The 11,545-nt window shown below is 43.0% G+C and overlaps 1 protein-coding gene across 1 annotated transcript in view; it reads right to left on the reverse strand.

Annotated features, from left to right (window-relative positions):
* Positions 1-9,233, reverse strand: part of VEGFC (vascular endothelial growth factor C) — a 68,513-nt gene extending 59,280 nt beyond the window's left edge. Inside the window, exon 1 of the mRNA XM_041427944.1 lies at positions 8,781-9,233. Coding sequence (XP_041283878.1) covers positions 8,781-8,924 — 144 coding nt within the window. The 5' untranslated portion in view covers positions 8,925-9,233. The remainder of the gene's footprint in view (positions 1-8,780) is intronic.
* Between the last annotated feature and the right edge of the window lie 2,312 nt (positions 9,234-11,545).

Genomic DNA, 11,545 nt, shown 5'->3' on the forward strand with positions numbered 1-11,545 from the left:
AATTGGCAGCTTGTCTTGGATAAGAAAAATAAAAGCATTTTATCACAAGACAATTTACAACTTGAAGTTGTACAGGCTGCCTTTCATCTGACTTGCACGCCACAATTTTGGAGAGCACTGTAACTGTAGGCAGCCCTTCATCAAGCAATTTGCCACTCTAAGGTGGTCTGATCTCAGCCTGAGTCCAGCTGTTAATTTAAACTACCTCCCTCCGCACACAAACATTGAACTCCTCCCAAGAGGGGACATTCTCACGTGTCCAGTGCTATTAACGTGGTATTCCTGGCAGCTGGAACAAATTGCACGGAGGTAGCCAGGAGCTGCCCACCTGCTGGGCTCTGCTGAGCCACAAAAGCAGCCCAGACCACTCCAAACCTTGCGCACAAACAAGTTCCCATACCTCAGGGTGTGCCTGGGAACACAAGGCAGAAAGCACAAACTCAGCACCACTGACACTCCAGCAAGAAAGGAAGCCCTCAGAGAATTTGATTTTGAGCCTCTTGCTTCTGTTGTCTGGCAGTTTAGATGAAATTAAACTCTACAAGAGACATGCCAATACCCACCATATTGGGCCTCACATCTGCGGGATTTTAGCAGCTATTAATGTTCTCCTGAAAGCTGTGCCCTGTGGGCTGCACAAGATTCTTGGTATTTTTAAATGAATGAACATTCTGCCCTTCTCTAAGCAGACAGAAAAACATCCGACTGGAAAGTTAAAGTAATTGTCCTTCCTGGAAAAAAAAATTCTCCGTATTTACTGATTCTACTGTGCAAGCCTGCTTTTTAACAAGATCATTTGTTTCCTCCAAATCACAGAATATTTCAGTACTAATGAATTAAAGGAGGTAAAATTTAAAAATATCCTTGTGGCACAGAGATAGTGAATGTTTAACATGAATAATTTGACATTTGTAAGTCAAATGAAACAAATTTTTGTATGTGCACTGCAGCAGGACTGTGCCCATTTTGCAAGATGTGCTGGAGAGTGGGTGGAGTGAAGAGGAAGTCCTAGGCTCTGTTTTAATTTGGAAACATCTGTCCCTCGGGAAGGGATGGACGTCAATAAGGCATCATCTCACGAGTTTATTTTGTATTTTCCTTTCACAGTTAATTGCACTGCTGATCTAACCATAAGTAGCAATTCTACAAAAATTATACTATTATCTCCACCTAGACTCTTGAGATTATTACTTTTACAGGCAAATTATGTTTCTGCAAAGTGTCTCTGTGGGTAGTTACGAACAGGTAAACTGGACTGATTGAAGTTCCTTATTTCTAAGAAGAAATAGGAGTGGTATATTCTAAGTAATAGTGAGCGTGCAATTAAGCAGAGATTCTCTCCTCAGCAGCACATCAAATAAAGAATTATCCTTTTAGGGGTACAAAACACAAGCACTGTCTGTGACTTCAGTGAAACCCTCTATTATTGTATCCCCATAGTCTCCAACTGAAAACACTCACAAAGCTGTTACATAGTGTGCAACAACTTGCAGTTGTTAGTCAAGAAGGGTGACAGGTCAGGACTGGTAAATTCACAGGGTTCCAAAGGCAACATTAAAAAAAAAAAAAAATAGATTATTTAAAAAACCAACAAAACAAACAAGAACACAAAAAAAACCACCAAAATCCTCTCAGAATTACTTCCAGCACTTGAGGCAAGAAATGCTTTCCCTTTTTTTTTTTTTTTTTTTTCCCCTTGGGGAACAAAGAAAACCAAAGAGACTTTTCCTTAAGCAGACTGGAGAGTTTACCTGCCAGCTGTAACTTTCTCTGTTCCCCTCTGAAACAAGTACACTGATGAAACAAACTAACTAGTCCTCCAAACATTTCATTGCCTACACAAACATGAGTAAGTCAAGAGCAGATAAGGTGTAAAGCTTCACTTGGCCAGTTTTTCTCTTGGCTCTAAATATTCTAACTGATGCCACAAGTACATTCTGGACAGCTAGAGCAGTTCACCAGAAATACATTTGGGAAGCTGAATTTGGCAGCTGAAGTTAAGTTGAAGGACAATAACAGTAGTTTTGCTTCTTTTAAACAATCTCAAATAGAATAGAATATTTCAGCTGGAAGACACCTACACCAATCATCTAGTCCAGCTGCCTGACCACAAGCTGGAGCAGGTTGTTACAGGAATTGCCCAAATGCCTCCAAAACGCTGACAGGCTCAGGGCATCCACCACCTCTCTAAGAAGATTGTTCCAGTGCTTGATCATCCTCTCAGTAAAGAAATGCTTCCTAATGTCCAGCCTAAACCTCCACTGGTGCAGTTTAATTACTGCCATGAATCAAAGCACTGCACCTGAGGGACAAGAGATCTCACTTCTCTCAACTTCCTCTCCCCAGAAAGCTGAGAGAGCAGTGAGGTCACCCTCAGACTCCTCCTCTCCGAGCTACTTGGACAGTCATCAGCTGCTCTTCACAGGACATTCCTTTCAGCCCTGTCACCAGCTTTGTTGCCCTCCTCTGGCTGCATCCAAGGACCTTCACACCCTTCTTGAATTCTGGGGCTCAGAACTGCACACAGAACTCAGGGTGAGGCCACAACAATGCAGGACAGCAGGGTATCTACTTTTCTAAAAATCTTTAGAAATATTAGAAGTTTCCACACATGCTTGTGGGGTGTTGGGGGACTTACTATGGGTCATCTTCTGGGAAAAATATTAGGAAATAGCCAATTGTTGTATCTGTTCTCAGAAGCTATCCCTTCTGCTTAATTCACCTCTTCTCTCTTTCTCAACATAACTATTGAGTAAGCAAAGTCAAAGAATTAAACCATATAATTGTGTAAAGGATTTTGTTCTTCACAATTCCAGAAATGACTTAGTTCTTTCTCAGTGCTGCCACAAGAAGGTAGGAGAAGTAACACAGGTGATATTACACTTGACATCAGACAGAAATACATGTGTCATTTGCTCCCCAGCAGCCTTCTGCCATCTTCTTCCAAGAACTGTCCAATTACTTGCAAGAATTTTCCCTTGTCCAGTATAAAAAGTCCTGCTCAGTTCAGTAAGGAACAAGATAGAAAATGCCTTCAACAGTTTTTAAGCTGCATTGTGAAGGCCAAGCTATCAGAAAACTGTCATTGAGTAGGTAAAGTCATTATGTGAACAATATGGAATAATACAGAGTTTAGGGTGACAGCAGTGTCAGGTAACTAATGTCATTAACACCCCAAGCAATCATTTTTTATTGAAGTTAACCATGAGCGAAATCCCAAAAGTTAGCTGCAGATGACGTATGGCCTTAGTAACCATATGAAGAATGATACCATGCTCATCTACACTCAGTAAAGACTACAATACAGTAAAAATACAACTGCTGTCATTTTTTTCCTTCTCCTTATCAGAAGTTTTCCCCCATGTTTTCTCCTCCTTCTCCAAATAACACCATTTCTCTTGGTTACTTTGCTGAAAAAGAGCTTCTTACTAGAATATCTATTCCTTCCACTGACAACTGCAGTCTCTAAATACTTGTAAGGAGTTGCAGCTATCTTGGACAAGCCAGAAAATGTCAAAAAAAAACCCAAACCAACAAACTACTACAGAGTTAAAGGGATTGATTTATGAAGATTATAATGGAAGAACAGAAGAATAAATGACTTACAGTGTAGCTATTTCCTAACTAAAGTCTGAAATACAACAAAGAGGGAGAGCAACACAAATATTGTCACCAAGAGAACTTCTGGAGCAGATGAAGACACACAAGTTGACAAATTCAACCAACAAACATCTATGCTCCCATAAGTTATCAATGTTTTAAATTAAAATTCTGGTGCAATTTATGCAGCCATTAGTTTCTTTGAAGTAGATAACACATTTACATGGAGGGGAATTTGGTATTACGTTATCACACTGAATAGAACCAAAGTGAAATTTAAAAAGTAATAAACGCTTATAATAGGTAGGGAAAACAATCATACCTATCCTACTTACTAAGCAATATTTAGTACTTTACCAAACAAAACTCCTAAGAAGCAACTTAGTCTTTAAAAGAACTTGCAACTTTCAGGGACAATCTTGCTTGGAATTTCTTATGACTCATTCTACAAACAGCTGTAACACATTTTTTTTACATTAAACGGGATATTACATTTGATAGGGAACCAGTGTGACTTTAGTTGGTTCCCCTTTTTTTCCAAGGATTTTTTTTTTAAATGAATCACTGACCACATTTAAAAAAGCAGTAGCAGAACACAAGGTTCTCAACAGACTTCTACCCTGGATGCAGGGTATCAATGGGAGAATATTATTACTGTCACCCTCAGCTACAACAGTCTGAAGTCTAAGTCCTAGTTTATTTTTACCAAAATAAGTGGATGCACACCCTTGAAAAACAGGTAAGATTTTGAATACACACAACCTAAGTGAGCATATAATACTTTTGATGGGATGCTTCTGTATGCCTCTAAACACTGCAGTTAAAATGACCTCCACAGTTTTTTTATAACCTTCATAAATGCATGGAATTGCTGCTGACAAACAGCTGAAGTCCCTCCCAGGCACACTAGCGTGCTTACACTAGACAGGAACACTCTCCAAGACCTAGAAAGTGCAGTGAGCTCTTTGAGCTTAGTACTGTAGTTTACTCACACAAAAGGCCAGGCCAAAGTTCAATATCTATGTTTGCAGAAGTGTTGCTTAGTCTTTAAAATAATTACTACTACCCATGTTCATCCCATTGCATCTGCTATGAATAACGGTTCTTAAAAAAACAGCATCCTTTTGTGTTCAAGTGTCTGAAAAGAGAGTGGCTACACACAACAAAATTTGCAGCAGATTTAACAGCAGCAGCAGGAAAAAATACCATTCTCCCTACCCGCCCAACTTAGCACTGCTTAAGTACAAGGACTGATGTGTGTGCTTGTTTCCAGAACAGACAAGGCAGTCTCATCTCTCACCTGTGCATGAACACAGAGTAAGGCACTTGGTAAACTTAGAGGTGACCATAAAACTGATGGGTCTGAGATTGTACCATGGAGATATAGTGACAGCAGGAGACCCAGGAAACTGACATGCTGCTTTTCCTCACACTCCCACTAAGAGTATTTAAACTCTGCTAGCCATCAATGAGCAGCACTGCATAATTAGGTCAGATTTAAAATAATTTTATAATAGTCAAATTAAAAAGGTACATCTCAGGTAGTATCCAAGAAAAATGCAGCTCAAGTAAGTGCATCCATTTACATTGCAAAAAATCCTAAATCACAGAATCACAGCACATTGAATTATGGCTTATAATATTGTTAATTATAACAGAATTATTGCTGTCTGTGTAAAGAGGCCCCAGTGAAATTTTCAGGGATGTGCTTTAGAACAGGCAAATACATTTTCATTTGCTATTCCCATTATAATACAAAACTAAAAATTTTTGCATAATATAGTTTTAAACCTTTTCAAACTACATAGGGCAATTGGCCAATATTGCTTTTGCATAGTCATATAATTCTAAAGACTATGCAACAAAATGATAGTGCAACTATGGCAAACACTGCCAGCTGTGTATTTCATTCCAGGTATTGTTTCCATAATAACCTATTCCTGCTATTGTTACCTCATTGCCATTAATGAAGTCTAGCTACATGGTACAGCCACACCTGTATTTCAATGACCTAAGAAGTTTAATTCCTGCACAGAATACCCACATAGCTCCTTCAGTTCATTTTTAAACTTTCAGCAAACAATAAAGCATTATTTATTTCTTTAAAATAATACTCTCGAAGGTAGACAGTTTACACACACCCCACGTTCCTTATACAAAATTACCTAAAGAACAAAAGCCAGAGCTCAAACATACTATAAAATTTATTAAAACACTCCAAGACAGTACAAGGAGCTAAAGTTGCAAAACAGCTCACCCTCCCCTTGCTGCAGCTGCTCCGAGCATCCCTGCGGGGCGGCGGGTCCCTGCCAAAGGCTGTGAAATCCGGGGCAGGAGGGCTGATTCCCCCGGGCCCGCCGTGAGCAGAGAGGTAACTGAAGTACCAGGTTCCTTCCACAACAAGCCACCCGGGCGGAGAGAGGGGCCAGAGGGGCCAGGGCCGCCCTCCTGCCCCGCCGGGAGGGGCGGGGTGTGGCTGCCAGGGGTCAGCTCGTCGGGACAACCCCCCGTGCTGCAGGAAATCCGCAAGAGGTGATTTACGGGCAGGGCTCGTTCCCATCCCACTGAGCTGACAGTTCAGCTGAGAAGTATTAATCTGCGCCCTGAAAGCTTGTTAAAGAAGGAGCCTTACCCTTAGGCTGAAAAAAAAAAAAAAAAAAAAAAAAAAGTAGGGGTGGGGGGTAGGAGTGGAGAGAGATGAGGCAGTCTTGCACAAGGTTATCAGTGCCCACTTGCTGCAGAACATGCCCTTGCAAGAGCTGTGTATGAAGAGCTGCTACTATTTATATCTGTAACACTTCCAAGTTGCTGCAAATCTCACAAGTTTAATATGTGAAAATTACCTGCTTAAAAACACAATACCCCTATTTTCTGGCCAGCTTTTCCTCCTATGTTGGAGGAGCCTCAACTTCATTCACACTTTTTAAAGTGCTTTCTAAAGCTAGAGCCCTTAAAATAGGAGTGAAGAGAAAGAAATATATTGTATGAAGAGCTGACCCAATGGCCTGTATGACCTGCACTTAAGCATCAGTTTAACATGCAGCAGCATGGCATCTTGATCAGAAGTAAAAACATAACATCTATGAACTTCTTTGAAGTTGACAAAGTTCAGGCAGTTGGCTTTATACTAACAATACAAGCATATTTTCATTGAAACAATTATTTGCAGTTTACTCATTTAATCCTTTCATAATTACCTAAGATACTCATCTCAACATTCACAGAAACAAATATGTGCAGTACTCACTCACTCACTCAAACAGTTCCAGCAAAAGCAACAAACTCATAACTAAAGACTTCCAACATGACTAAGTCTGCTTGGATCCAGAATCTTTCTCTACTTACTACTCAGCAGTAGTCAGGCACAAAAACGTTTTCCTACTAACGTAATCTCTTAACACATGCTATCCCACTCCCTGGTCCCTTGACCTTTCCTTCCTTTGCTTTGCTGACAGTTCCTCTTTTTCCAGGGAGCACTTGCACTTATACACAATGTACTGCAGTGGCAGCTCCCAAAGACTTCGAGGTTTCTTCAAGAAACAGAGTAACTTTCCACACCACATGCATGGGAACACAAAAGCATCACTGAGGAGAGTACCTTCACTATCAGCTGTTCTACCTCAGCAGTCTAAGTACACAAAGTATGTGCTATGCTCCAGTTTGGAGTCTTTCTACCTTTTCAGCATAAGCTGTTCCAAGGCTTTACAACTCAAATGCCAGTTTCACCCAGTAAATAACTGACTTACAGTCATGGGTTGGAAGGAGTTGAGGTATTTTTACCCTCCACTAAGTTTTGACATTCTTTTTTTTTTTTTTAAATTTTTACAAATAGTCTAAGTGGTAAGAGTGGCTAACTGAATTGATTTTGTGTTCCTACTTTAAAATACTAAAATGTGAAAAACACTTTATACACTTTTAAGCAATACAATCACTGATCGCGTATTACCTCTCAGAATATTGCAATGTAAGCATTTAGCTGTAGTTAAAATATTTTAAGTGAGACTACAGTATAATCAGTGAACCTTTCCATGCAGATTACTATTTGAAAAGTATGAAAATATGACTTCTGTGTACAACGTATGGTGTACAACAGTTTGCATACCTGAAGTGCAGCTAATGCATACTATCAAAACTTGATTTCCTAGGTAGTTACAGTAAAATCTCCCAAACTTTTAATTAGCAAAGCAAACAGCATAGGGGGAGGAAAAAAAAAATCAGAATTTTAGTTTAAATTTTAATCCACATGACTCTCTCCCTGCCCCATACTGAAATGAATAATGAATGAGCTAGGTTATGATTGCTTTCAATAAGTATGTCAGAAATCTTCAAAACAATGACATGAGGGTAAGACAGACATCAAAGGTCTCCCTAACAATGCCACATACTTATACAACCACATACTATGCATCTTTTTTATGCATCAGCATACCAGGAACTGCATAACCACAAGTACCAAAGGTACTTGAGTTTTATGTTACGAAACTTAATATGCAAACAAAAATTAACCGAGAATTTTAAGTATTTATGTCTGGAATCCGAGAACTTAAGCCCAACCTTCACCATACGTCTGGTCAGAACTAAGGTTTTCAGACTGGAGCGTCACCTTACACCTCCCGTCAACTCTGTCACACAGCAGCAGCAGCAGCTCGCCCAAAGCGTCAGTAACACCAAGAGACTTCTCAACAAATGGAAAGTCTAGGGTTTTGTTGTCATCGTCCTCCCACGCCTCCCGGGCCGCTTCGTTCCAGTGCCCAGCTGCTCCCGGGGCGCTCCTCAGCCCGCCCTCCCTCCGCGTTGCCCAGCGCCGGACCCCGCTCGGCGGCGCCTGCGGGGCGCGCCCCAGCTGCCAGGGCCGGCATCAGCCGCAGCCCGAGGGCCGGGATCGGGATGGGGATCGGCATCGCTCCCCGCTCCACGGCAGGAGCGCAGCCCGCGGGCTGCCTCTGCTCATCAGGTGTTTCGCGTCTCTCTGCAGCCCGCCCTCCAGCAACCCCGAAAACTCAGACACTTTAAAAAAAAAAAAAATCCTTCTCCCACTTTTAGGGAACCCCCCCGCCCCCGCCCTTCCAAAGGCTTCTCCCACATCTTTTCCTTGGTGGAATTCCCAAGCCGTCCATTCAAAGGGACTCGCAGCCACATGCCCAGAGGAACTGGCATCTACAGCGGGGGCACGGGCTTACCTTTGCCTCCCCCGCGTCGGGCTCCTCCTCGTAGTAGCCCTGGCCGGACTCGTAGGCGGCGGCAGCGGCCGGCTGCCGGGGTCCCAGGAGCACGGCGCCGGCAGCCAGGCAGCAGCTCAGGGAGAGCACCTCCAGCAAGTGCATGGTGCAGGGAAGGCAGAGCGGGCGCGGAGCGGGGCCGCGGGGCAGTCGGAGGAATGCAGCCGAAATTATGAGGCTCCTTCTTTTCCTCTCCCCCACCCTTCTTTCGCTGTCCTCTCCCCCCTCCCTCCCCTCGCAATATCCAAGGCAGTAAAATCCGTGGGATGGAGAAGATGCGGTAGCAGCAGCTCCTATGCGCCTGCAGGGGAGTTCCCAACTTTCCCAGCCGCTTTGCAAATTCTCACCAAAGTTATCCAGAGTTTGCCAGGTAAAAAACCCACCAGGAAACCGGACATCCGAGGCTGCGCTCACTCAGGAGCAGGGGAGGTGGAAAGCGCAGAGAGGAGGAGGAGGAGGGAAGGGAAGGAGGGAGAGAGAGCCAGGGAGCAGCAGAGCGGGACCGAGCCGAGCGGCCGGTCGCACCCGGGGAGATCCCTTGGCGCGGGCCGGGGGCTCGGTGCCGGGGGGCCCCGCTGCGCTCCGCCCGCCGCGCTGTGCGGACGCCTGTCAGCGGCCGGGGGGTGCGCGGCGCCCGGGGCTGCGCGGCGGCGGCGGCCGCGCATGGCGAAAGCGCCCTCTGCCTGCGCGCCGAGAGGGGCCGGCTGCCTTCCTCCTCCTCCTCCGCCACCTCTGCCTCCTCCTCCAGCCGCTGCTGCTGCCGCGGCGGCGCCGCCGGCCGCTGGCGCCCCGGGGAGCGATCGCCCCGCACCGCGGGCAAGAGGCCGCCCGGGGCGCGGCGCGGCTCTGCCGGGAAGGGGAGGCCAGAGCGCCCGGTCCCGCAGAGCTGGGCTTGTCCGGCCCCGAGCTTCGGCTCCGCCAAGATGAAGCCCGCGGCAGCTCTGAGGAAAAAGCCAAGTGCCCGGCTCGTTTCATTTGGCTCGGAAGCCGAGGGGTGAAGTTCGGTAAAATTCACACAGAGAAATCATCCAAGAAAATTTTTGTGAATCCTAATCACTTATTTGTTGAGGGGTGTTGGCATCTTCACTTAGGACGGTATGCAGCTAGTTTTGGCTGCAGAATAAAGGATTTTGCCGTGTTAGAAACAGTAATCCAAACAGCACCATAATTATTTGTAGCCTTCCTATCAATGACATTTTGAAGCCATCTTCGAAGAGAAGTAACACCCCATTCACAGCCCTAAATAAAACTGAACGCAGATCTTGTGTTCCAGTTACGCAGTGATTAAAAGTTTAAAAAGAATACATATTGCTATCAAAGTAACACTCTACAGCCTGCTCAAATCTCAGCTATGAAAAAGGAAAACGATATATTCCCTATACTCTTATTTCTCACTTGATTATTGAACCTTGTGTAAATATTTAAAAAGCTTTTCATTTGTTTTCTGCATCACTTATGTACATCTTTTGGTAATTAGACTGTATGGGAACCAACTGTGGTGGCAGATCCCTGACTGCCTTGACTAGATGCTGGCAGTCTGCTCATGTTACACTGCTCTTATTCTTTGGGAATCCCATTATGTTATTCTTTTGGGAGTGACATTCTGGGAGTTATACATAAAGGTGTCTCTGACAGGCTCTCAGGTACATCCTGGGTTTTTTTATTTATTTGTTATCATTTCCAAGATGGTATGCTTTCATGCTGCTATACAAATATTTTGATGCTAGAAAGTAATCACTTCATCTGCAATCAGAATGAAATCTAAAATTTAAATAGTCTATATTTTAAAAGATTGTATAGTCATTAAAAATTATTGAAGCACTAAAGTTTTTCCAAATACTTTCAAGACAGTGTAAAGCAATGAAATAAAGACAGGGGTAGAAGTTAAGCAGAACAGCTATGAAGATACAAAATAGCATACATAAATTAAAAAGACCATTGTTCTTCACTGGACCCTTATGGTGCTTTAGATCAAAGCATAGGATTAAAGCCCAAAGAGAGCATAGTCCAGGATGCAAAATCCGTCTAAATAGAAATACAGCATTACTGATTTGAGTGTAAACATATTAAAAATCTCTCAAAAATACCACAGACTTCTATAGAGAGGAAGTTCTTTTGCAGCACTTTATTAAAACCTGCCTGACAAATCAAGCACAGATAATATTATTTCAATGAGTGCTGTGCAAGGAGAAGCGGCGTAACTAAATCACAAAACAGAATGAAACATACCACTCCTGCTGTGCCATCATAATATCAGCTGGCTTCATTATTTATTTCCCCAGTTCTCCAGCACTTTCATTCTTCCCCCCACAATTCATAGAACGTCCATCATGGGATCAAAGGCTTTTATGTAATAGAGCATTTCCACCAACTGCCCTGTATAGCAAGTTTCAAGTGTCATAATTGAAATCATAGTCATGGGGGCTCAAGTCTCAGTCTAATCTAAGTTTTAATATGAAAGTGGTTGCAATCTATGATAGTTTACATATTCTGTGCACAAACATATAAATATTCTGTTGGTTCTGTGAGACGCTAACGTTTTCCTTAATCTAGACTGTATTTCTCTCCATCCCATAAAAGATGGCTAATTTGGAGGTTTACAAATTAAAATATATTTCATACTTTCTCCACCACCTAATAGTTAATATTTCTCCTCTGGTTTTCAAATGCAGTAGAAATCAGCCTACAGGACAATCAATTTACAATTCTAAGTGACACTGTGTACA

Source organism: Onychostruthus taczanowskii, unplaced genomic scaffold (assembly GCF_017590055.1).
Source record: "Onychostruthus taczanowskii isolate IOZ18803 unplaced genomic scaffold, ASM1759005v1 scaffold12, whole genome shotgun sequence".
NCBI lineage: Eukaryota > Metazoa > Chordata > Aves > Passeriformes > Passeridae > Onychostruthus > Onychostruthus taczanowskii.